Source organism: Pristiophorus japonicus, chromosome 11, assembly GCF_044704955.1.
Source record: "Pristiophorus japonicus isolate sPriJap1 chromosome 11, sPriJap1.hap1, whole genome shotgun sequence".
In the NCBI taxonomy this organism is placed as follows: Eukaryota; Metazoa; Chordata; class Chondrichthyes; family Pristiophoridae; genus Pristiophorus; species Pristiophorus japonicus.
Window position 1 is genome coordinate 56,504,094 of NC_091987.1, and position 27,797 is coordinate 56,531,890.

General features: G+C 45.0%; 1 protein-coding gene across 3 annotated transcripts in view; it reads left to right on the forward strand.

Annotated features, from left to right (window-relative positions):
• epha6 (eph receptor A6) overlaps positions 1 to 27,797 on the forward strand; it is a 754,048-nt gene that overhangs the window by 655,409 nt on the left and 70,842 nt on the right. For 2 of the 3 annotated variants that reach the window (XM_070893392.1, XM_070893391.1), the window contains one exon: positions 25,425 to 25,610. In XM_070893392.1, the coding sequence (XP_070749493.1) occupies positions 25,425 to 25,610 (186 nt within the window). Of the gene's footprint in view, positions 1 to 25,424; positions 25,635 to 27,797 lie in introns of all 3 variants that reach the window. The other variant, XM_070893390.1, reaches the window with a different exon arrangement.

A 27,797-nucleotide genomic window follows, 5' to 3' on the forward strand; every position in this document is an offset into this window, starting at 1 on the left:
GACGGGTGACAATTGGAGCTCCTCAGCACCAGACATAAGAACATAAGAAATAGGAACAAGAGTAGGCCATACGGCCCCTCGAGCCTGCTCCGCCATTCAATAAGATTATGGCTGGTCTGATCATGGACTCAGCTCCACTTCTCTGCCCGTTCCCCATAACCCCTTATCGTTTAAGAAACTGTCTATTTCTGCCTTAAATTTATTCAATGTCCCAGTTTTCACAGCTCTCTGAGGCAGCGAATTCCACAGATTTACAACCCTTTGAGAGAAGAAATTTCTCCTCATCTCTGTTTGAAATGGGTGGCCCCTTATTCTAAGATCATGCCCTCTAGTCCTAGTCTCCCCCATCAATGGAAACATCCTCTCTGCATCCACCTTGTCAAGCCCCCTCATAATCTTATGTTTCAATAAGATCACCTCTCATTCTTCTGAATTCCAGTAAGTTGAGGCCCAAGCTACTCAACCTTTCCTCATAAGTCAACCCTTTCATCCCCGGAATCAACCTCGTGAAGCTTCTCTGAACTGCCTCTAAAGCAAGTATATCCTTTCGTAAATATGGAAACCAAAACTGCACGCAGTATTCCAAGTGTGGCCTCACCTATACCTTATACACCTGCAGCAAGACTTCCCTGCTTTTGTATTCCATCCCTTTTGCAATAAAGGCCAAGATACCATTGGCCTTCCTGATCACCTACTGTACCTGCATACTATCCTTTTGTGTTTCATGCACAAGTATCCCCAGGTCCCGCTGTACTGCGGCACTTTGCAATCTTTTTCCATTTAAATAATAACTTGCTCTTTGATTTTTTCTGCCAAAGTGCATGATCTTACACTTTCCAACATTATAGTCCATCTGCCAAATTTTTGTCCAAATTTTAGCCTGTCTATGTCCTTTTGCAGATTTTTTATGTCCTCCTCATACATTGCTTTTACTCCCATCTTTGTATCGTCAGCAAACTTGGCTACGTTACACTCAGTCCTTTGTAAATAGTTGGGGTCCTAGCACTGATCCCTGCGGCGCCCCACTAGTTACTGGTTGCCAACCAGAGAATGAACCATTTATCCCAACCCTTTGTTCTCTGTTGGTTAGCCAACCCTCGATCCATGCTATTATATTTCCCCCAACCCCGTGAACCTTTATCTTGTGCAGTAACCTTTTATGTGGCACCTTGTCAAATGCCTTCTGGAAGTCCAAGTACACTAAATCCACTGGTTCCTCTTTATCCACCCTGTTCGCGACATCCTCAAAGAACTCCAGCAAATTTGACGTAGCAGGATCTTCCGCCGACTCCTGCCCCGCCCCCAACTTCTGGCCTCTGTGGCCTTGCCTGGGGCCGCGCTGCTGGCTGAGCTGCAAGACACAAATGAGGTTGTTAGAGGAGTAGGGGGTGCTAGGGTGACAAGGTGAGTCCAGTGCTACACACAGCATATGCACGACAAAAGCACCACCGCTCTCAAAATCATCGCAGACATCACATTTCATGACCATCAACACATTGTGCATTGCAATGATTTTCATTAGGCCAGCATTATTTCTATGACATTTTTAGAAATCATCTATCATATATGATTGGTCGGAAATGTGTTGGTGTGGTATCTATTGACTTTACATCATGCAATGGCATAAGCTTTACTCACGTCGCATCACTTCAGGGTCTGCTGATGCGTCCGTGGCTGTCCGGGGGTGCTTCCCCACGAGTGCTAGCACTCGCTCCTCCATCTCTGTGATGTCAGTGGGGACTGCTGGCCCCCCACCCGTTCACCTCTGCATGGACCTCATCGTCGATAGCTTCTTCTGTAAAAGGTGACACGATGACTTCGCATGAGATCATTGCGTGATATCATTGCTAGGTACTATCACAGAGACTGATGCAACACATAACCGATAGATGTAATCATGATTATTATGATTATTATCATTCGTTACCTAAATACGTACACCGTGACCACAGGCTTTGAGTAAAACATTCTCTGTAAAAGTGCAAGACCTCATGACTGTTACAAATCAAATTATATAAATACATAAGTACACGTAAATCAATGTAATACTTACTCTTGCAGATCCCACAAGGTCATTCCATCATTTGTGGCATTGGCTACCCTCATGCACTTTGTTAGTCGCCGACGAGACCATCTCTGCTATCTCGGTGCATATCCTCTGGTAGGCCTTTGGGGTGGGCTTCCCACGCCCTCTCTGTGTCAAATCATCCCAGCGTAACCCGACCTCATGCAGGAGGGAGGCATTTGCCTCATCCGAGAACTTCCTGGCTATTTTGTGGCCTCCAGTGTGCTCCTCTCCCACCTCACTGCTCTCTCCAGCGTCAGTCTCCACAGCATGCTGTGATGTCTCCTCCTCTCTCTCCATTATAGGGCAAATTCAGTCAAATATGTGGCTGTTAACAGCTACTTTTTGTTTGCTGTGAAGCTCTTAAGTCTCACTCCTTCCTCCCAAAGCAGCAACACCACACCCAGCCACGCCTTTAGTCCCTCTGAGCTCCCTCTCTCTCTCTCTCCTCTTCTGCACATGTCATGGTGACTCTTGACCTCCAGAATCGCGGGAATCGAGCGTTGCCATGCCGTTGCTAAGGACGGCCACACTTTACAGCAGAAGATCAAAAAAATTTAATGCTACCGCCCATTTGATATCGCTGACAGTAACGGCCATTTTCAAAAACGTAAACTAGGTGTTTTGAGAATGGGCGAGAAGCCGGCAATCTAAAAACCCTTTTGTGCCGCCCACACCGGAAATAATGTCCATTTTTGGGCGATAAGCTCAAAAGTGGAGGTTCTAGCCCAATATAACAAAATCCAATTGAAATCTGGAATATGTTCAAATGAACCACAGTTAACAAACTATACAAATATACACTAGCTGCAGTCCACAGCACGTGTAACCGCATTGGATTTATTTTGTATCAAGAAAGTTTACAATTTATTCTGCGCTCAGCCATTTAAATAATATGTGGAATCAGATGGATTTTTTTTGTTGCTATCATTTCTCTTTCAGATCTCACCAAATATCTTATTTGAGCCTAGAAATTACTGTGAGTGAAATGATTGTATGACCATTTAACATATTAATATGGCATTCCTCTATCAGCTACTTTAATAGGAGTTGTTATGGTCTCGATGTTAACTCCACCCCGTCCTCCCTACCATGACAAAAACCAGCAGGGGGGTGGGGGCAATTATAATGAGGCCAGTCACTTACCCACGCTTTTCCCGCTGTCTTCCCACCGTGTCCTGCTGGTAACGTGCTCTTTTTGCCTCCAGAGCCCCCTCCCGATCACAGCAGAGGTCCCCCTGCTTCATTTGATGACCAAAGATTATTCCCAAACATTCCTGGCTGCGGCCTCCTGCCACCGAACTCCCGCTCCTGCCCGCCAGCCAAGTAGTGGATCTGGGAAATAGGATCTGTGGATCCTGGCGACTCCAGAAAAATGTAATCAAAGGAGGCCCGGCCATTAAGATTTGCTGGGCGTCCATGCCTCTCCCCTGGCATGTTGCCCACTCCGGACCTGGCGTGCGTCATACCCAATCCCCAATAAAATCAGGGGCAATCTGTTTACATTTTTGTTTCTGTTAAAATAATGTCTAGAAAAATTCATAACAACATAAGAATTAGGAGCAGGAGTAGGCCATATGGCCCTTTGAGCCTGTTGACATTGAATAAGATCATGGCTGATCTTCGACCTCAACTCCATTTTCCTGCCAAATCCCCATATCCCTTAACTCCCCTAGAGTCCAAAAATCTATCTATCTCAGTATTGAATGTACTCAACAACTCAGTATCCACAGCCTTTTGGGGTAATGAATTCCAACGATTCACAACCCTCTGAGTGAAGAAATTCCTTTGCATCTCAGTCTTAAATGGCCAACCCTGACAATAAAAGACTATGCCCCCTAACCCTAGACTCTCCAGCCAGGGGAAACAACCTTTCAACATCTATGCTGTCAATCCTCCTCAGAATCGTGCATGTTTCAATAAGATCACCTCTCATTCTTCTAAACTTCAGAGACTATAGACCCAATCTATTCAGTCTCTCCTTATAGGACAACACTCTCATCTCAGGGATCAATCTAGTGAACCTTCATTGCACCGCCTCTAAGGCAAGTATGTCCTTTCTCAGATAAGGAGACCAAAACTGTGCACAGTTCTCCAGGTGTGGTCTCACCAAAGCCCTGTACAATTGTAGTAGGACTTCCTTACTCTTGTCTATATCCCTTTCCCCTGGTTGGAGAGTGTAGAACGAGGAGGCATAGTCTCAGGATAGGGAGTCGGCCATTTAAGACTGAGATGAGGAGGAATTTCTTTACTCAGAAGATTGTGAATCTTCAGAATTCTCTACCCCAAAGGGCTGTGGATGCTGAGTCGTTGAGTATATTCAAGGCTGAGATACATAGATTTGCAATAAAGGCCAACGTGCCATTTGCCTTCCTAATTGCTTGCTGTATCTGCATGTTAACTTTCCGTGTTTCCTGTACAAAGGCACCTAAATCTCTCTGAACACCAACATTTAATAGTTTCTTACCATTTAAAAAATCTGCTTTTCCATTCTTCCTACTGAAGTGAATAACCTCACATTATACTCCCTCTGCTACCTTATTGCCCACTCATTTACCCTGTCTATATACCTTTGCAGGCTCTTTGTGTTCTCCTCACAGCTTACTTTCCCACCTAGCTTTGTATCATCAGTAAACTTGGATACATTTCACTCGGTCCTTTCACCTAAGTCATTCATAAAGATTGTAAATAACTGAGGCCCCAGCACTGATCCTTGTGGTACCCCACTAGTTACAGCCTGCCAACCAGAAGATGACCTTTTTATCCCTTCTCTCTGTTTTCTTCCTTTAACCAATTCTCTAGCCATGCTAGATATATTATCCCCAACCCTGTTATCCCCTATCTTGTGTAGCAACCTTTTATTTCGTACCTTATCAAATGTCTTTTGGAAATCCAAATATACGACATCCACTAGTTCCCCTTTATCTATCCTGCTGGATACATTCTCAAAAAACTCTAATAAATTTGTTGAACACATTTTCCCTTTAATAAAGCCATGTTGACCCTGCCTAATCATATTATGATTTTCTAATTGCCCCGTTACCATTTCCTTAATAATGGATTCCAGCATTTTCCTGATGACTGCTGTCAGGCTAACTGGCCTGGAGTTACCTGTTTTCTCTCCCCCCTACTTTCTTGAATAGTGGTATTATATTTGCCCTTCCAGTCTGCTGGGACTGTTCTAGAATCTAGGGAATATTTTAAGATCACAACCAATGCATCCACTTTCTCTGCAGCCACCTCTTTTAGAACCCTAGGATGTAGGCCATCAGGTCCAGAGGGTTTGTCAGCTTTTAGTTCCATTAGTTTCTCAAGTAGTTTTTCTCACCTGATATTAAATACTTTAAGTTCCTCACTCTCATTAGCCCCTTGGTTCCCCATTATTTTTGGTAAGTCTTTCGTGTCTTCTACTGTGAAGACAGAGGCAAAATATTTGTTTAAAGTCTCTGCCATTTTCTTATTCCCCATTATAATTTCACCTGTCTTTTGCTTCTCTCTTCCTTTGTTCATATTTGTAGAAGCTCTTACAATCTGTTTTTATATTTCTTGCTAGTTTACTCTTGTATTCTATTTTCTCCTTTTTATCAATTTTTTGGTCATACTTTGCTGGTTTTTAAAGCTCTCCCAATCCTCAGGCTTACTGCTAAACTTTGCAACATTATAAGCCTCTTCTTTTAATCAAATATTATCATTAAGAACATAAGAACATAAGAAATACGAACAGGAATAGGCTATTCGGCCTCTCGAGCCTGCTCCGCCATTCAATAAGATCATGGCTGATCTGTTCATGGACTCAGCTCCACTTCCCTGCCCGCTCCCCATAACCCCTTATCCCCTTAACATTTAAGAAAACTGTCTATTTCTGTCTTAAGTGTATTCAATATCCCAGCTTCCACAGCTCTCTGAGGCAGTGAATTCCACAGATTTACAACCTTCTGAGAGAAGAAATTTCTCCTCATCTCTGTTTTAAATGGGCGGCCCCTTATTCTAAGATCGTGCCCTCTAGTCCTAGTCTCCCCCATCAATGGAAACATCCTCTCTGCATCCACCTTGTCAAGCCCCCTGATAATCTTATACGTTTCGATAAGATCACCTCTCAATCTTCTGAATTCCAATGAGTAGAGGCCCAACCTACTCAACCTTTCCTCATAAGTCAACCTCCTCATCCCCGGAATCAACTTCTTTAGTTAGCCACAGGTGGATCACTTTTCCCGTGGAGTTTTGATTTCTCAATCGAATGTATATTAGTTGAGAATTTTGAAATGTTTTTAAATTCAAATGAGTGCATTAAATACTCAATGATTTCCCAAAACAAAAATTAGTATATAAACACAATTTTTTATGTTTGGTCTTAGTTTTAAAAGCTGTTTTTCTGTGTAAAGGTATTCATGTCTGATCATTGCCTGACTAAAAACTAGACAAAACAATGGAGGACAGAGCCTCTCAAAAAAAATAATGGAGTTCATCACTAAATGGATTCTCAGATAGTTTAGCATTGAGGGATTTTTGCAATAAGAAATGTCATTGTTCAAAAGCAATATGCATTGTTGTGGGTTTATCATAAATTATGTTAGCAGATTTAAAAATACCAATATCTGAATAAATATGATAATGCAGTTCAACATGCATAATAGATTGTGCAGGATGTACTGGTTTCTTTATACTGGAAGGAGAATCCTTGGGGGAGAAATTCCCTACATTAGTGCCACCCATTAGCACGGTGTGATGTCAAGAAAGCGATGACTGTCGCTCTTCCACCAGCTAGTAGTGGGTGCCGTGGCGTCCTCCATTTTCTAAATCCTGATCGCATTGCCGGTAATTCGAAATGCCCTGCAAAAAAAAAATGGCGGAGTTGTGACACAATGCCAGCTTAATGTCACCACGCCGAACTTCGACCCTAGCGCTGGGTCTTAAGCACGCCAGGTAAACCTAGCACGCAATCAGACTGACAGAGGTGTTGTCAACACCTCTTAAAGGGACACACACATCTTTCAGGTAAGTTTGCATTTAAGAAGACAGCAAATGCTGCAAATACTCAGCAAGTCAGGCAACATCCATGCAGAGAGAAATGGAGTCCACATCTCAGGTCGACATGCAGCCTGATTTGCTGAGTATTTCCAGCATTTTATGCTGTAATTTCAGATTTACAGTATATGCTTGCAGAGAGAAGAGGAAGGCACAGAAGAGGAGGAAGCCAAAGAGGAGGATGCAGAAAGAAGGAAGGATGCAACCCAGACTAGCTGGGATATCCGGGATGGAATCATCCACCTACGGTCCCAGTAATCATAACCCCAATTCCCCTTTCCCCATTAGTCCCACACCCTACCCTCCCTCTGTTACTGGCCATCACAGAGTCCTCTTGGCCACAGTGCTGAAAGCCACCACAAAGCAAACTTTCCAATCCAACTTTACATATCTATCCATCCAATATAACATCAAGAAATCAACTCATTGCTTTCCCTTAGTGACTGTCTGTCTTGTGTGTGCCTTTGCCTATCCTACTGATGTCACGCAGTGTTACCCCAGTGGCTGCAGCATGGCTGGTGGAAGGCTGCTGACATTCAGTGGGGGGCACTGCAAATGGCCTTGCTGGTTGACTTTGAGGAACTGATGGCTGGGAGGGTCAAACCTAGTGACAGTGTTGTTTCTTCTTCTTCTCCTTGATCAACCACTGGATGGGCAAGCTGCATTGCTGCACCATCTCCAAGGGGATGAGGTAAGGCTAGGAGTGGGAGATGTGCCTCGTGATTGGTATAGGTTGTTGGTAGGTGAGTGATTGGGCGGGAGTTGTGTATTGAGCAGTGTGTGAGGCTAGTAATGCAGTTGGTAAGAGATGGCTTTTGAAGATGCATTCACTGACCTTAATCACTGGTCTGAGGTCATGAAGCTTCTTTGGGCTCTGGAGCCAGGTGGTGGGGGCGACACTGCTGGCAGTGACGGCCTCGGTGATGTGGTCCCACATTGTTCTTTCTGGAGGACCCCCTGGCCCCTGTGGGTAGAGGACCTCTCTTGCAGTGTTGACCCACTTGCACAAAGCTGGAGTGCTGCATGTGAGACCCTGGGTGCCCCTTCCCTGGCTTGCTGAGCCATTTGTGTTAGTGCTGCAGCACTTCCCATTTTTAGAGATTCAGAAGGGAATTTAGCTTTAAGTACTTAAGACTCCCATTTGGGACTTCATTCTAATATTTTTTTTTGAAAGGCAGTAAGGGCTGAAAACTGCATTTTTTTCACTGTTTTCATTTTTATTATTTCTGAACGCATTGCCCCTTTAATTCATAGCCCTTTTAATTGCCCACATTCCTTGTGATCTCCACAGCCTCTCTCCCAAAGGCTGTAAGAAGCTGTGACGCCGCTCCTGAACAGGAACTTTAGGTCAGATGCCTCCACTAACGCCACCAGGAGGGTGTTACATGGTAAGTTAGCGCTGCGCCACAAATCTCCAGGCTCCATCACGAATTTTTGCCCTGTAGTGCTGCGACCATTTTCCGTGGCTCTAAACCCAAGGCCTCGGTGACATCGGCAGATTTCTATCGATGTCCAATTCCTAGACCCTTGACTTAGTTTAGAACAACCCAGCCTGTCTGTCTAGCTCTATCTGCATCAGGTACTTTATTTTTAAAAAGCCTCATCCACTTCTTGCCATTGGGCTGGTCATGTTCGCAACTTCTGTCCATTTTTACCAATGGCCTGGTCCTAGTTTTGACTCTCTTAATATATATGAATTATTTTAAATATTTGACTTATACTATTTTTGAGAGAATGTAAGACTCTTTTACAACTGAACTGCAGTGCTGGTGAGCGGGCAGAGGAGAACAAGAAAGGCAAGATCAGAAATTGAGATGTACACACCTTTGGGAAGAAGAAGCAAAGGAATTGAGCAAAGAAAGGGAATGAATACAGAAAACAGATGCAGAAAAGAGAATGAGGATGAAGAAACATATTTATATATTATTAAAATCTTACATAGAGCACGTATATCCTGTTCACAAACCTAAACTCATCATTTTTAATCATGATTTTCTGGCAACATTTTAAATTGCTTAGTACAAAGGTTTTAAATTAAACTGAAGAAAAACAAATCTTCAGGTTTTGATGCAGGATTACTATTCAAAATCAGCTTGATTTATTTAGCCTATTAACTGAAAGATTTGATAGTTGTACAGGTGCTGAGGTTGTTTATTCTGACAGGAATGGTAGCTGTAACTGCTAAGGGTGGCACTTGTTGTCAGTTCCTAACTGGGTTACTACTGGAGATATTCCAATTTTACAAATAAACCTCTAATGGAAGTTAGGCTGCATGTTGCTGCAGGGACGAGGAAAAAGATCTCCGACTTTTTTAAGGACTATTTACTTCAATGGGAAGGGGGGGAAATTGCTCTGGCTGCTGTGTGTAATGACATTTGGAGCATATACCAGGCAGGTGGCGGGACAGACAAGTGCTGCACTTGTCTGAAGGAATCAGTATGGAGCCTGTGCCATTTTCATGATCGGGCCTAATTTACATTAATTCGGTGAGCTGCTGACCCAACATGCATTCACTCGAGGCCGGTTACTGATTACGAGTACAGGAAATCTGGCAGGATGTTGGCCACTGCTTAAAGACCTGCAGCAGTACCTTAAAGGGGAGGACCTTTTATCATGCTGGGCAGTGACCAGTGAAATTGGGCAGCAGCAGGCAAAATGATTTTGAATAGGGCCGCCAGGCTCTCTAATGCTGCAGTGAAACTATTGATTGAATAAGTGAGAAGCAGGAAGGTGGTCCTCTTACTCTCTGATGGGCAACAGGTGCCAAGGCAAATAAGTCAATAGGCATTGGGACAGGTGGCTGAAAATGTCATTCACAATGTTCCCAGGACCTGGTGGCAGTGCAGAAGAAACTTAATGATCTGACCTGGTTCCAGGACAAGAATCCCCTTCACAACTCTCATGCTGTCTGCAAAGCCCTGCATGAGCCTAATTTGACCTCAGCACTATTAAACCCTTCCATTCCCCACTCCGCAAGTCAGCAGGGAACACTTCACTGCACCTCCTTTCTGTTGCACTTACACCCTCAAAAGCTGCTACTGCTCTTACAACTACCTCTCCATCACCTGGCATCACTTGCTGCTTCTTCCTGTATTCATGCACACTATGCAAAATTGCCTCACATATCATTAAAACCCTTGAAAATGGAACATATTAACCCACTTCCACTTTGCTTGCAGAAGAAGTTGACACACAAGAGGGTGACAACCACCACAGGAGGTGGTCCTGCTACTTTATAGTACCAGCACTAATGGAAGAGGCCACCTTGAATATTATTGGCAGAGGATGGTACGCAGCATTGGCAATGGCCAGCTGGAGGCCAGGCACAGCATATCTTCCATTTCTTTTCTTCTACCTCATTCTCAGTCGTGCAATCAGCATGGCAATCAAGTAGCATTGCCACTCAGCTACTGCTGCTTACTATTACATCCCAACCATTGTCCCTCTCCCCTTTTTCTACGTCTATCAACTTGGGAATTCTGGTCACAAAGACTGAGGCGAAGAACTCTCCTGAAGATGCACCGTGCTCTGGCCCATCCTAGCACCAGCACAGAAATCAGCGCCCTGTGTGGCATAGATAATGTGGTGGAGTGTTCTGCATTGAGTGATTGGCTGAGCACAAGTGAGCAGCGACGGAGGAAAGGTCAGCTTTGTAAACAGCTTACCAAAGGGTAAGCATGCATCCTCGCTCTGTTGAAGAGGACAGAGATACAATCTTTAGGGGCCGAGCTTTCAAAGAAAAGATGATTTGAGCTGTTGCACATTAATGGAGTGGAAGTCCTTGCGATTCATGAAGACAATGGAGCTGAAATTCGGTTGCTAACACCAGCTGATAATGCCGGCGGTAGACATTGGGCGGCAGCAGCTTCACGCCGGCATTAATGCCTGGTGCAAAATTCGGTTCTGGTTTTTCAAGGGCATGAAAAATTGCCGCCCCACCCCGACTACCACCATGGAAATCATGACGTCTCGCCAAATTCACTTTTGCCGCCTCACTTAACGCATTAATCCACGTACACACCACAAAAAGTTGGTGTTCACAAGGCAGATTAGGATTCTGGGGCAGCATTTAAACAGAGTTGCAGCCAAGGCACAGAGGTCGCGGTCAGTGCAACGTTTGGTCCTCGCACAGTGCGTAGGTGTTGGCGTGCTGTGTCTGCTGACTACTCAGCTTGACTGCTAGGATTTCCCAAACATTGGTGGGCATCAGGTCGTTGACATTGGCAACTCGTAACTTGCTGTTAGCTCTGCAACTCAATGGGGGCAGTGATAGCACACCATGTCGACCTGCGGTAAAGACTTCAAAAATCAAAAATCCATTTATTTAACAAAAACAATAGTGTGCTGTAAAATAACACAACATAATGCCATAATCCTCAGCAAATAATCAAACCAACAAGACCCCTTCAAACATTCCTAGCGACATCTAAGTGCAACGATTTGCATGAGTTCATTTTCCAACAAGGTAGCCATCACTGGCGACTATCAAACAATTGTTTGCTGGTTCATCCAAGTGAAACTATTTGCATGAGTTAAGATTTAAACAAGGTTTAATAAGTCCAGCATGCGTGGTCACCAACCCCCCGGTTGGATAATGGGTTTTCCCACCCCTTCCCTTCTCCCCCCTCCCATGCCTATTGCTCCTCCTCAATGTGGTCTCAGGACCTACAACAAGGCCAGTAGTCAGTTCTCACTTTGAGCCGCTGCCACACATGATGGCCTAGCTGGATGTCCCCGACCAACTCTGGGCCCTGGCAGGCCCGGCTGCGGACTGCATCACCTCAGCATGGGCGCCAGCACTCTGGTGTGGATGGGTTGCAAAGAGCGACAGGTGCAAAGGCGGAATGATGTCGTCCTGACAGAGGACACCAGGTTCCAACAGGCCCAATAAGTTGCTACTCCCCCAGAACAGAGCCTCAGCATCTGGAGCTATCTGGATGAGCACAGATGCTGCCCTACTTTGGCAATGTTAGGTCCCCGTTGAACTGATGGACAAGATGGCAGCGGTCAATGCGTCCGTGGCATTAATTTGCCTCTGCATTAACACAGACTGCGACTGTAGAACACCACAGAGCTGATTGATGCCACCACACACTGATGACATTACATTATGCAGGCCTCCAATAGCGTCAGCCTGATGCTCAATGGCTACTGCAATGTCAGCCATAGCTCATGTCACCATGTCACCAGAGTCTTCACAGGTTGAGGAAACTTAGACTAGCTGTGTGTCTTTGGTTTGCCAATGCTTGAATGAGCGGCCCAGGATCTAACAGTAACGGTGAGGCTACTGTCTTCCACAAGCATACGAAGAGTGAGGAGGTAACAAGGTGAGGATGGGTGTGAAGAATGGATGAGGAAGGTTACCAGCGTTTGCAGGCCCTTGGAGTGAGTGAGGCTGCAAATGCGAACGTTGCATCTCTCCTCATCCACGTAGAGCATGGGGCCCGACACATTCACATTGTGGACAGACTGCACATTGAGCTGACAGCATGCTCAAGCTAATGTTAAAGATACTCACCCTCCGCAGCTATGTTATGTCGTTCCACTTCTTGCGGCATTGAGTGGCTGTCCTGTGCACTGTGTCCCTTGCTGACACTCTCTCAACCACTTCCCTCCAAGGGCCTCGAATGACCTGTGGCAGTGGCCTCCGTCCAGCCTCTGTCCTCAGTGGTTCATAAGAACATAAGAAATAGGAACAGGAGTAGGCCATATAGCCCCTCGAGCCTGCTCCGCCATTCAATAAGATCATGGCTGATTTGATCATGGACTCAGCTCCACTTCCCCGCCCGCTCTCCATAACTCCTTATCCTCTTATCGGTTAAGAAACTGTCTATCTCTATCTTAAATTTATTCAATGTCCCAGCTTCCACAGCTCTCTGAGGCGGCGAATTCTACAGATTTACAGCCCTCTGTGAGAATAAATTTCTCATCTCTGATTTAAATGGGCGGCCCCTTGTTCTAAGATCATGCCCTCTAGTTCTAGTTTCCCCCCATCAGTGGAAACATCCTCTCTTCATCCACCTTGTCAAGCCCTCTCATAATCTTATACGTTTCGATAAGATCATCTCTCTTTCTTCTAAATTCCAATGAGTAGAGGCCCAACCTACTCAACCTATCCTCGTAAGTCAACCCCCTCATCTCTGGAAACAACCTAGTGAACCTTCTCTGAACTGCCTCCAAAGCACGTATATCCTTCCGTAAATATGGAAACCAAAACTGCACGCAGTATTCCAGATGTGGCTTCACCAATACCCTATATAGCTGTAGCAAGACTTCCCTGCTTTTATATTCCATCCCCTTTGCAATAAAGGCCAAGATTCCATTGACCTTCCTGATCATAAGAACATAAGAATTAGGAACAGGAGTAGGCCATCTAGCCCCTCGAGTCTGCTCCGTCATTCAACAAGATCATCACTTGCTGTACCTGCATACTATCCTTTTGTGTTTCATGCACAAGTACCCCCAGGTCCCGCTGTACTGTAGCACTTTCCAATTTTTCTCCATTTAAATAATAACTTGCTCTTTGATTTTTTTCTGACAAAGTGCATGACCTCACACTTTCCAACATTATACTCCATCGGCCAAATTTTTGCCCTCTCACTTAGCCTGTCTATGTCCTTTTGCAGATTGTTTGTGTCCTCCTCACACATTGCTTTTCCTCCCATCTTTGTATCGTCAGTAAACTTGGCTACGTTACATTCAGTCCTTTCTTCCAAGTCATTAATATAGATTGTAAATAATTGGGATCCCAGCACTGATCCCTGCGGCACCCCACTAGTTACTGGTTGCCTCTCCAGTGCATGAAGGAGTGCATCGATGGCAGTGTCCGAGAGGTGGTGAGCGTGCTGCTGCTGCATCTGCCATCTTCACCTTCTGACTGGGTGTAGGAAGTGAATATAACCACGAGGCGGTGAGGCGCCCAATTACCACCTCAGTTGAATCAGGTGGCACAGCTGCAAATGCTGCTCAATGCATTGGCTGAAAGTGACAAATCATTAACTGAAAAACGTGACAAACGGGGCAATTTTGTAAAAATGCTGCTGTTGCCGGCCCACTTAAAGCTGTTTACGGCCTCCAGAGTAGCATGCAAAACCTGGATTTAACGCTGCAATCCACTTTTCAGGTGGCAAAACTGAATTTCGCGGCGTTAAAATCTGCACTCAGCCAGTGTCACCGCATCAAAATCGGCAATACCGAATTTCGACCCCAATGTTTTTGTATGAAGGTGCCTGCAGGGCTGTTTATGTGCTGCTACTGAAGTCCTGGGCTTGGGAGCCCCAGATCACTATTCCTGCTACTTACTGCTGTGCACAGGAATAGCGATGAAAGTTCTCGCTCTAGTAATCAATGCATCAGTCGCCTGCATAATGCACACATGGACTGCAGATTGACTGATGTTACTGATAACCCCTGTGGCAGCCTGGGAGTTCAGAGATGCTGTGCTGGCCCTGGCTGCAAATCTTGTTACAGGAGGTGACACAGCTCTGTGACAGCTTCCCTGAAGAAGCAAAGCTACCTTATGTACGCCTCAGAGAACTGCAGCTATGTTGTCCTGGATTGATAAGCTCGGTTGGGAGGATAAACTTTCCTGCGAGCATACCTTCTTCTATTTGATTTTTCTGCGAGCTTCTTTTTCTTGCGGCAGCTTCTGCTCTTCCTCCTCCACTTGCCAGAGTGGAATTCCCAGAAGGGCTCCCATGAAGGACGAATGCAATGCCATTAAGAGCCTTAAGAGTTCAGAACATTCTGCAGTAACCACAAGCACTTCGAAATCATCTTAGCAAAAGCAATGTTATCTAATGCAAGCACAATGCCTCCCACAACTTTCTATACTTTTACCTGAGAGTAGCAAAGGATACCTCCAAATATCACTGGCAATAGCGTCCTCTTGACTTGTACTGCCCATGGTTTGTGGCAGGAGAGGGAACTGGTGGTAGCTGAGATGAAAATGGCATTGGGGGTTGTAACTACGTCATCTGATCCTGATTATCATATATTAGTGAGGCTCCCAGTTGTTTTCATTGGGAACTCTGGTCGATCAGATTGAGGTCTAATTTGGAATAGTTGGGATCGCAGCAGTGAATCAGCACTTCGGTTTCACGCACTATTTTGGACCCATCATCACCCCTTTTTAAGCACAACCAGACCAGTAAGGAAAAAAAATCACCTCCATGTTCTTTTAAATATACTTGCAACATCACCGCTAATAACAACCAGATTGGTGATTAAGTTATCCAGAGGCCTGCACTAATGATCTGGAGATATGAGTTCCAATCCCACCATGGCAGCTGTGGAAATTAAAATCAGTTTATGAAAAAAAAAATCTGGGATAAAAAGCTAGCATCAGTAATAGTGACCATGTACGTTCCAGATTGTCGTAAAAACCTATCTTGTTCGCTAATGCCCTTTAGGGAAGGAAATCTGCCTTTCTTACCCGGTCTGGCCACAGGAGTTCCTCAGGGCAGTGTCCTAGGCCCAACCATCTTCAGCTGCTTCATCAATGACCTTCCCTCCATCATAAGGTCAAAAGTGGGGGTGTTTGCTGATGACAACACAGTGTTCAGTGCCATTCGCAACTCCTCAGATAATTAAGCAGCCCATGCCCGCCTGTAGCAAGACCTGGACGACATTCAGGTTTGGGGTGATAAGTGACAAGTAACATCCGCACCACACAAGTGCCAGGCAATGACTATCTCCAACAAGTAAGAGTCTAAGCACCTCCCCTTGACATTCAACGGCATTACCATCGCCGAATCCCCCACCGTCAGTATCCTGGGGGTCACCATTGACCAGAAACGTAACTGGACTAGACACATAAATACTGTGGCAACAAGAGCAGTTCAGAGGCTGAGTGTTCTGCAGTGAGTGTCTCACCTCCTGACTCCCCAAAGTCTTTCCACCATCTATAAGGCACAAGTTAGGAGTGTGATGGAATACTCTCCACTTGCCTGGATGAGTGCAGCTGCAACAACACTAATGAAGCTCGACACCTTCCAGGACAAAGCGGCCCGCTTGATTGGCACCCCATCCACCATCTTCAACATTCACTCCCTCCATCACCGGCGCACCGTAACTGCAGTGTGTATCATCTACAAGATGCATTGCAGCAACTCGCCAAGGTTTCTTCGGCAGCACCTCCCAAACCCGTGACCTCTACCACCCAGAAGAACAAGCGCAGCAAGCACATGGGAACACCATCACGTCCAAGTCACATACTATTCTGACTTGGAAGTATATCACCATTCCTTCATCGTCGCTGGGTCAAAATCCGGGAACTCTTTCCCTAACACCACTGTGGAAATATCTTCACCACATAGACTGCAGCAGTCCAAGAAGGCGGCTCACCACCTCCTTCGCAAGGGCAATTAGGGATGGGGAATAAATTATGGCCTTGCCACTGACACCCACATCACATGAATGAATAAAAAAAAACACAGGGAGTGGCTGACTCTTATCTGCCCTCAGAAATGGCCCAGCAAGCCACTCAGTTAAGGACAATTAGGGATGGGCAATAAATGCTGGCCTTGCTAGCGATGCCCATATCCTGTGAATGAATAAAAAAAAAGTCCTGTGAAAAAATAAACAATTCATTAAAATAAAGTTTATTTGACATTTTAAAGTAAACAAAAAAACAGAAACCAGTTTTAAATTCCAAACTCAGTATCTCTACTTCTCATCCATTTATGATTGGCTGTTCTTTTGTTAATAGATGACAGTTCAGCTTGTAGATTAAACTAATGGTTATAATAATATACAGTCAGAGGGGACCCCTTGTGAGACTATTTTCCAATATGTCATACAGAGCTCACTAATCTCAAGTAATAAATATTCAATACTTATTTCAATCTTGACAACCTCCTGAAGACAGCAAAGTTATTTATTGAATTTTCTTGTAAAATAATAAATGTTAACGTTTCATGCATAGCATATAGGTTCATCAGTAAGACAAAGGTCCTCCACCAGCCTGTCCTCGCCACACAGCACTGCCCCCCAGTCATCAAGATCCATGCTGTAGTGTATTGCTCTGGTACATTAAATGTATGATAAGTACAATGGTGCACCACAGAGGGCGCTGTGGTGGGAGACCTGAAAGTACCTGCTCGAGGCAGTACAAAAGGCTGTCCACCAAACCTGTGGAGTACTCTGGAGCTGTTCAATAAAGGACTAAGGTCACAGCAGTTAGATCAACACCAGACCGTGTGGAGTCAGTGATTTGTGTACTACATACACCACACATGCACAGCCCCTGGATAACGTGGATCACTTCGCTTATCTCGGGAGCCTCCTATTAACAAGAGCAAGCATTGACGACGAGATCCAATACCTGCGCCAGTGCAGCCTTCAGCAGCCTGAGGAAAAGAGTGTTTGCAGACCAAGCCCTCAAAACTGTCACCAAGCTCATGGTCGACAGGGCTGTAGTAATACCCGCCCTCCTGTATGGCTCAGAAACATGGACCATGTACAGTAGACACCTCAAGTCGCTGGAGAAATACCACCAATGATGTCTCCGCAAGATCCTACAAATTCCCTGGGAGGACAGACGCACCAAGGTTAGCGTTCTCGACCAGGCCAACATCCCCAGCATTGAAGCACTGACCACACGTGATCAGCTCCACTGGGCAGGCCACATAGTTCGTATGCCAGACACGAGACTCCCAAAGCAAGCGCTCTACTCGGAACTCCTTCACGGCAAACGAGCCAAAGATGGGCAGCGGAAATGTTACAAGGACACCCTCAAAGCTTTGCTGATAAAGTGCAACATCCCCACTGACACCTGGGAGTCCCTGGCCAAAGACCACCCTAAGTGGAGGATGTGCATCCGGGAGGGCGCTGAGCACCTCGAGTGTCGTCGCCGAGAGCATGCAGAAATCAAGCGCAAGCTGCAGAAAGAGCATGCGGCAAACCAGTCCCACCCATCCCTTCCCTCAACGACTATCTGTCCCATCTGTGGCAGAGACTGTGGCTCTCGTATTGGACTGTGAAGCCACCTAAGAACTCATGTTAAGAGTGGAAGCAAGTCTTCCTCGATTCCGAGGGACTGCCTATGATGGTGATGATGATGATGATGATATTGATACACAAACATTGCTTTTCAGAATGAAAGTTAAAATTATTAGCCTGAGGGTTAAAGAGAGTGACTGAGTAAGTATTATTCAATTATTAGCACTTCAGATCAATTCTGTGACTCCCGGGAGCATAGTGCACCTCAGCTCGGGATTTGTTTCATTTTGCACTTGAACTGACCATTGTTTTAAAGGAAAACCCAGAGCCATTTGTCAACCCTCTGGGATATCTGTGCTCCTCTAATTCTGCACTCCTCTAATTCTGCCCTCTTGAGAATACCTGATTATAACTGCTCATCGGTGGTCGTGCCTTCAGCTGCCTGGGCCCTAAACTCTGGAACTCCCTCCCTAAACCTCTCCGCCTCGCTCCTCTCTTTCCTCCTTTAAGACACTCCTTAAAACCTACTTCTTTGTCTGCCTAATTTCTCCTCATGTGGCTTGGTGTCAAATATTTGTCTTAGATCACTCCTGTGAAATGCCTCAGGACGTTAAAGGTGCTATATAAATACAAGTTGTTGTTGTTATAAAGTTTTAATCTGCGACTGTGTCATTTGTCCTATTCCGGTTCCTGGCAATATTGTACAACGTTGCCCTCTTTAAGTTAATAGGTGGATAGCAGTGAAAACTATTTTCTTACACAATGATTTCTCAGCCTGTCACACCTAACATTTCAGTTCATGAGAAATATTGGAAAATAGATATCAGGACGTGATTTAATCTTGATGTGGCCATGCATGCTATACACATGCACATGCAATTTTGAACACCCCCAGTCATTCACTTTTTCAATTCATTCCCATACTCTTCATTGTTTCATTTTGTTTCTATTTTTGGTGGGAAGAGAGAATTTTTCATAATTGTCAAGGTAAAGGATGTTGATGCTGGAGAAATTCTTTTCCTTTTGAGCACCTGGTGGCAACACAAAACATCTCAATCCAAAAACATGGGCAGAACATAAGAACATAAGAATTAGGAACAGGAGTAGGCCATCTAATCCCTCGAGCCTGCTCCGCCATTCAAAAAGATCATGGCTGATCTGGCCGTGGACTCAGCTCCATTTACCCGCCCACTCCCCATAACCCTTAATTCCCTTATTGGTTAAAAATCTATCTATCTGCGATTTGAATACATTCAATGAGCTAGCCTCAACTGCTTCCTTGGGCAGAGAATTTCACAGATTCACAACCCTCTGGGAGAAGAAATTCCTTCTCAACTCGGTTTTAAAATGGCTCCCCCGTATTTTGAGGCTCTGCTCCCTAGTTCTAGTCTCCCCGACCAGTGGAAACAACCTCTATCTTGTCTATCCCTTTCATTATTTTAAATGTTTCTATAAGATCGCCCCTCATCCTTCTGAACTCCAACGAGTAAAGAACCAGTCTACTTAATCTATCATCATAAGGTAACCCCCTCATCTCCGGAATCAGCCTAGTGAATCGTCTCTGTACCCGCTCCAAGGCTAGTATATCCTTCCTTAAGTAAGGTGACCAAAACTGCACGCAGTACTCCAGGTGCGGCCTCACCAATACCCTGTACAGTTGCAGCAGGACCTCCCTGCTTTTGTATTGCATCCCTCTCGCAATGAAGGCCAACATTCCATTGCCTTCCTGATTACCTGCTGCACCTGCAAACTAACTTTTTGGGATTTATGCACAAGGACCCCCAGGTCCCTCTGCACCGCAGCATGTTGTAATTTCTCCCCATTCAAATAATATTCCCTTTTACTGTTTTTTTTCCAAGGTGGATGACCTCACATTTTCCGACATTGTATTCCATCTGCCAAACCTTAGCCCATTCGCTTAACCTATCTAAATCTCTTTGCAGCCTCTCTGTGTCCTCTACACAACCCGCTTTCCCACTAATCTTTGTGTCATCTGCAAATTTTGTTACACTACACTCTGTCCCCTCTTCCAGGTCATCTATGTATATTGTAAACAGTTGTGGTCCCAGCACCGATCCCTGTGGCACACCACTAACCACCGATTTCCAACCCGAAAAGGACCCATTTATCCCGACACTCTGCTTTCTGTTAGCCAGCCAATTTTCGATCCATGCTAATACATTTCCTCTGACTCCGCGTACCTTTATCTTCTGCAGTAACCTTTTGTGTGGCACCTTATCGAATGCCTTTTGAAAATCTAAATATACCACATCCATCGGTACACCTCTATCCACCATGCTCGTTATATCCTCAAAGAATTCCAGTAAATTAGTTATACATGATTTCCCCTTCATGAATCCATGTTGAGTCTGCTTGATTGCACTATTCCTATCGAGATGTTCCTCTATTTCTTCCTTAATGATAGCTTCAAGCATTTTCCCCACTATTACAGATGTTAAACTAACCGGCCTATAGTTACCTGCCTTTTGTCTGCCCCCCTTTTTAAACAGAGGCGTTACATTAGCTGCTTTCTAATCCGCTGGTACCTCCCCAGAGTCGAGAGAATTTTGGTAGATTATAACGAATGCATCTGCTATAACTTCCGCCATCTCTTTTAATACCCTGGGATGCATTTTATCAGGACCAGGGGACTTGTCTACCTTGAGTCCCAATAGCCTATCCAGCATTACCTCCCTAGTGATAGTGATTGTCTCAAGGTCCTCCCTTCTCACATTCCCGTGACCAGCAATTTTTGGCATGGTTTTTGTGAAGACCGAAGCAAAATAATTGTTTCAGGTCTCAGCCATTTCCACATTTCCCATTATTAAATCCCCCTTCTCATCTTCTAAAGGACCAACATTTACTTTAGAGTTACTTTAGTCACTCTCTTCCATTTTATATATCAGTAAAAGCTTTTACTATCTGTTTTTATGTTTTGCGCAAGTTTACTTTCGTAATCTATCTTTCCTTTCTTTATTGCTTTCTTAGTCATTCTTTGCTGTCGTTTAAAATTTTCCCAATCTTCTAGTTTCCCACTAACCTTGGCCACCTTATACGCATTGGTTTTTAATTTGATACTCTCCTTTATTTCCTTGGTTATCCACGGCTGGTTATCCCTTCTCTTACCGCCCTTCTTTTTCACTGGAATTTATTTTTGTTGAGCACTAGGAAAGAGCTCCTTAAATGTCCTCCACTGTTCCTCAATTGTGCCACCATTTAGTCTGTGTTACCAGTCTACTTTAGCTAACTCTGCCCTCATCCCTCTGTAGTCCCCTTTGTTTAAGCATAGTACGCTCGTTTGAGACACTACCTCCTCACCCTCAATTTGTATTACAAATTCAACCATACTGTGATCACTCATTCCGAGAGGATCTTTTACTGGCAGATCATTTATTATTCCTGTCTCATTACACAGGACCAGATCTAAGATAGCTTGCTCCCTTGTAGGTTCTGTAACATACTGTTCTAAGAACAACACCGTATGCATTCTATGAATTCCTCCTCAAGGCTACCCCGTGCTATTTGATTTGACCAATCGATATGTAGGTTAAAATCCCCCATGATTACTGCCGTTCCTTTTTCACATGCCTCTATTATTCCCTCGATTATTGTCCGCCCCACCGTGAAGTTATTATTTGGGGGCCTATAAACTACGCCCACCAGTGACTTTTTCCCCTTACTATCTCTAATCTCCACCCACAATGATTCAACATTTTGTTCATTAGAGCCAATATCATCTCTCACAACTGCCCTGATATCATCCTTTATTAACAGAGCTACACCACCTCCTTTCCCTTCTTGTCTATCCTTCAGAATTGTCAGATACCCCTGTATGTTTAATTCCCAGTCTTGGTCACCCTGCAACCACGTTTCTGTAATGGCCACCAAATCATACCCATTTGTAATGATTTGTGCCGTCAACTCATTTACTTTATTTCGAATGCTGTGTGCATTTAGGTAGAGTGTTTTAATACGTTTTTAAACCATGATTTTTAGTTTTGATCCCTCCTGCAGCCCCTTTATATTCATACATATTGTCCCTTCCTATCACCTTGTGGTTTACACTTACCCCAATGCTACTCTGCTCTGTTGCCTCCTGCCTTTTGCATTCTTCCTTGGGGTCCTGTTCATCTGCGCTCTCAACCACTCTAACTAGCTCAGAGTCCTCTCCTGGGTTCCGTATACTCCTCTCATTGAGGCACCGAGCTTTAAGGCTTGCCTTTTTATTACACTTTGACCCTTTAGAATTTTGCTGTACAGTGGCCCTTTTTGTTTTTTGCCTTGTGTTTCTCTGCCCTGCATTTTACTCATTTCCTTTCTGTCTTTTGCTTCTGTCTCCATTTTGTTTCCCTCTGTCTCCCTGCATTGGTTCCCATCCCCCTGCTATATTAGTTTAACTCCTCCATAACAGCACTAGCAAACACTCCCCCGAGGACATTGGTTCCAGTCCTGCCCAGGTGCAGACCGTCTGGTTTGTACTGGTCCCACCTCCCCCAGAACCGGTTCCAATGCCCCAGAAATTTGAATCCCTCCCTGCTGCACCACTGCTCAAGCCATGTATTCATCTGCGCTATCCTGCGATTCCTACTCTGACTAGCACGTGGCACTGGTAGCAATCCCGAGATTACTACTTTTGAGGACCTACTTTTTAATTTAGCTCCTAGCTCCTTAAATTCGTCTCGTTGGACCTCATCCCTTTTTTTACCTATGTCATTGGTACCAATGTGCACCACGACAACTGGCTGTTCTCCCTTCCTTTTCAGAATGTCCTGCACCCGCTCCAAGACATCCTTGACCCTTGCACCAGGGAGGCAACATACCATCCTGGAGTCTCGGTTGCGGCCGCAGAAACGCCTATCTATTCCCCTTACAATTGAATCCCCTATCACTATCGCTCTCCCACTCTTTTTCCTGCCCTCCTGTGCACCAGAGCCAGCCATGGTGCCATGAACTTGGCTGCTGCTACCCTCCCCTGATGAGTCATCCCCCTCAACAGCACTCAAAGCAGTATATCTGTTTTGCAGGGGGATAACCGCAGGGGACCCCTGCACTACATTCTTGCACTGCTCTTCCTGCTGGTCTTCCATTCCCTAGCTGGCTGCTGCACAGAATAAAGCTCGTATTCTCCCATAATAACGTACCGTAACCGCAGTCTTGGAAGAGCGCCACATATTATTGGCCTGAGGATTAGAGTGACCAAGAAAGTATTATTCAATTGAATAGGTGTCAATTTTTCTAATTCTTATACCACCTATCCTTGTGGCCTTTAGTGGTGAGTTTTCCAAATAAGTGTTATTATAGTGTTAGGTAGCCATGTTCGGCAAGAGCCCGGTTGAACCTTCCCTAATGCATTTTGAATACAGTCAGTAGCAAGAAGCAATGATCATTCCATCAGTTTCAGCTGGATTTGATCTCATGTCCCTGAAGTGGAAAGATATTGTGCTAACTCATCCCACCATCCATTGCTTTAATTAATACGGGGCAAGTTTTTCAATTTTGCAGCCAAGACTCCGCACTGGGACTGAGATAACGGGAAACAGCCAGCAAGATCCTTTGATCCAGCCCACAAAGCCCTGCGAGTTCAATTCTTGCTTGTACACAAAGCTGATTTTGACTTTGGTTCTATTAGTGGCCCAGGCCGAGAAAACTAGAAAAGGCTACTCCCTGATTGGTAGATTTGACCAATGACAGAGCGGCTCTTTCACACCAATCAGACTTTACCAGGCCATAATAATTTTAAACTTCGAAGGTGTCCATCTTTTCAATCTTTGGGGAAAGGAGGAGGAAGGATGATGGAACTCACATTTTTTGCTTCTGGAGAAATCTCCCGCTTTTTTATTTGGCTGCCTCACTTTTTTGTGCGTGGTGGTCTCACTTTTTATATGTATGGGGAATTCTTGAAATTTCTATTCGGGAATCTTACATTTTTGTGTATGCAGGCTTGCATTTCCAGCTAATCACAAGTAATCAATATCTTAGTTTTGACAGACGTCTGGTCTCCAGCTCGGAAAGTTTGTATAATAAGAGTCGTCACCGCATCTTTGAGGCAGTGACGGTGCAGAAAGCACTCATCGGTCAGTCGGTGCCAAGTCTCCAACAATCACGACATTGCCCTTATTTATCTTTGGGGGGGGTGGAGAACATCCCGCCGGTGTTCCCGCCCCGTCGACCCCCTTTTCCGCCCCGTGGGAAATTGCCCCATGAGAAATTGCCCCATGGGAAATTGCTCCATGAGAAATTGCCCCATGGGAAATTGCCCCGCGGGAGCAGATCGGCCGCTGCTCGCTGCCCCCGACAGCTTTCCCCTGCGGGATGCTACCTGAGGCTGGGCGGCGCATGCGCCCTTAAAGGGGAAGGCGCACTGCCGTGGCCGCCATCTTATTTTAATTATCGGCCAACTCCGAGGTCGGCCGGACAACGGCAGCCACAGGTTCGACCAGGCCATCAACAGATAGCCCGTCACCTCCTCTTGCTCGGCCGAAACCTTTCTTGGTGGCACTAATGTGGCTGCAGAGTTCGCAGCAGCCCTCCCCTTTAACTGAAGGGAAGGGACGTTGCTACACATCAGCGCGACACGGGACGTCTGCATCACGCTGACGGCATCAGCTTAGTGCTGATAACACCGACCAACGTCTGCCCTGCTCCACGCTGACTTCCGCCCCGAACACTTCCCGGAAGAAGAAAAAAATGTAAATCGCTTAATTTCGCTCCACTCTCTGCCCCATGGATTGGGGCGGAGAAAAATCTTCAAAAACAGTAGGTGTCTCCCCTTTCAGTTGGGGAGCAATTTCGGCCCCTGGTTTCTAGCTCCGAAAGTTTGTATAACCCTGCAATGCCACAGTAATTTGTAATTGAACAGTGACACCCTATTGAGTGCAATAATTCAGGGTGGTCAAAAATAATATAAATTAACATTTATCAGCTACATGCATCACTAAGAATATGTTTAATTACTGTCCAAAGATACACCACTTTGGTTAAACTTCCTGGAATTATTAGAATGTATAGAATAGGGACAGAAAGGCACTAATGATCTTTAATAAGCAGAAAATAAACTGCAACTCACAGATACCACAGGCACAAGTGAAATTTTATCACCAGTGGCTGCTTGCAGTGAGTTAATACATTCACTGTCTTGTGGATATAGTCAGGAAATGTAACCATGGAGCAAAATGTGTAGTTGGACCATCTTATTATTCAGCTGAGTCCTATTTATTGGTAGTGTATAGCGAGAAGATTACATCAACTCAATAAAACAGTTAACCAATTCTTATTGAATATTTTAGATATGCTAATTAAAATTAAATGACATATTCGATTGCTTAAACGAGATTATTTTGCATTTTTCTAAGTAACTTCCTGAGTCACTTGTTCTTATGATCTGCATTTTTAGGGGAGTTTGGAGAGGTCTGCAGTGGTCGGCTAAAAACACCTGGAAAAAGGGAGATTCCTGTGGCTATTAAGACTTTAAAAGGAGGTTACATGGACAGACAACGAAAGGATTTCCTCAGAGAAGCAAGCATCATGGGACAGTTTGACCATCCTAACATCGTTCGTTTGGAGGGAGTCGTCACAAAAAGTATTATACTTTTCTTACGTTTATGTGCGTTTCTCCAAACTTCTACAGGTTGAAATGTGACAGCATAATGATAAGTAACCATGAATAACTATTGTGCATAATGTACAAGTATTGGGCTGAGGCGATTATTGTACCATAAAATTAATTCTTAAAGTCTAAATATTCTATGACCCAAAGTATCTGTGCTCCACTCCTGTAGGGGAGTACAGTGACATTTCTTTTCCTCAGCTATTTTCGGTTATTGGTCAGTCACCTGGGCCAACAGAGTTAACTGGAGTTAATTCAAAGTAAATCTGCATTGTGTTAATGAATGTTAGCCACTTTTAAGAGTATGTCCAAATATATACAAAGTCAAAGTGAACATAAACGCCCTGATATTGATGCAGTGGGGGGCGGGGGGGTGAGGAGAGGAGTAAGTACAGGTTTCCTGATTGTTCTGCAGGTCTTTGAAATATTTTTTGCAGGTATCCCAACCTGACTGCCTATCAGGTGGGAAAGCCTGGAGCAGAAGAACGTAGCTGAAGAGCTGGTAGGGAGGCAGCGAGAGATCGCACTCGAGGATGGGGGAGGCGGTCAGAGATTGCGAGGGGGGGGTTAGAGCGTGGTCAGGGTCGGGCAAGCTGGCTGTCGGGGGGGAAATCGCGGGTGACAGGATGACGGGGGAGTCGGTGATCACGTGCAAGGTTTGTTGGGCTGGAGGGAAACATTCATGCTCCTCCTAGCCCAAAAGCAGTGCTATAAAGCAACTTACCTCATGCATCTATCCCTTCTCGCCTCCTTTTACCTGCTGGGATTCCCGAAGCCCAGGAAACCAGACTGACATTGATTAAAAATAAAGAACTTGTAAGAATGGAAACATGCAGCCTCATTAAAAGCTTTTACCAACCGACCCACCTCCTGAAAACAGATTGGTCGCTCATCCCGACTCCGTTAAAATCGGAAGTTGGAATCTGGTTTGAAATTTTAAAAATTTTTATTTCTCACCCAACCCAAACCTACCCATTTTTGGGGGTTAAATTTGTTTTGTATGAATAAAGAGTCTGACCAGATACTGTGAGCTCAAAGTGGGATCCCTTGGGACTCCAGGGGATGAGCCCTCTGGTGGTTAAACAAGTTACTTACAGGGTTACATATATAATAACACTCCCCCACCAAAGTGAATAGTGTAACTATTTACAAGGTGAATCGATCTGGGGCCTTTCTTTCCCTGGTTGATCGTCTCGGTGCAATCCCTTGGGAGCACCTGTACTTAAGGAGGCCTCACAGGCTGGAGAGGCACTCTGGAGACTCGTAATAAAAGACTAAGGTCACACTTTACTTTGAGCTCACAGTATCTGGTCAGACTCTTTATTCATACATAACAAATTTAACCCCAAAAAATGGGTAGGTTTGGGTTGGGTGAGAAATTAACATTTTTTAAATTTCAAACCAGATTCCAACTTCTGGTTTTAACGGAGTCGGGATGAGCGACCAATCTGCTTTTGGTGAATCGTTTGGTGAATCATTAGTTGGGCCCTCGCTGGGCTGCCGTGCAGCTGGCCTTGCTGGGCTGCCTGGTGTGGTGAGTCCTGCTGGGCTGCTGCGGGTGATGGGTTCTGCTTCATGGTCAACCGCTGTGTCGGTTGCCACTGGTGTGTGTGTTGGGGGGTCTAAAAAGGTAGGGTCTAATGTGGGTTGTTCTGGATTGTCCATGAATCTGAGTTTGGTTTGGTCCAAGTATTTCCTGTAGATGAGTCCATTTGAAAGTTTGACGCGAAACACCCTACTTCCCTCTTTGGCTCCAACAGTGCCGGGAAGCCACTTGGGACCTTGTCCATAGTTCAACACAAATACAGGATCATTAATTTCAATTTCACGTGACACATTTGCGCTATCATGATATGTACTTTGTTGAAGCTGCCTGCTCTCTATCTGTTCGTGTAGATCAGGGTGGACTCACGAGAGCCTTGTCTTAAGTGCCCTTTTCATGAGCAGTTCACCAGGTGGAATCCCAGTGAGCGAGTGGGGATTCGTGCGGTAACTAAGCAGGTCTCGGGACAGGCAAGTCTGCAGTGAGCCTTCAGTTACCCTCTTCAAGCTCTGCTTGATTGTTTGCACTGCTCTCTCTGCCTGACCATTGGATGCTGGTTTGAATGGGGCAGATGTAACATGTTTGATCCCATTGCGGGTCATGAACTCTTTGAACTC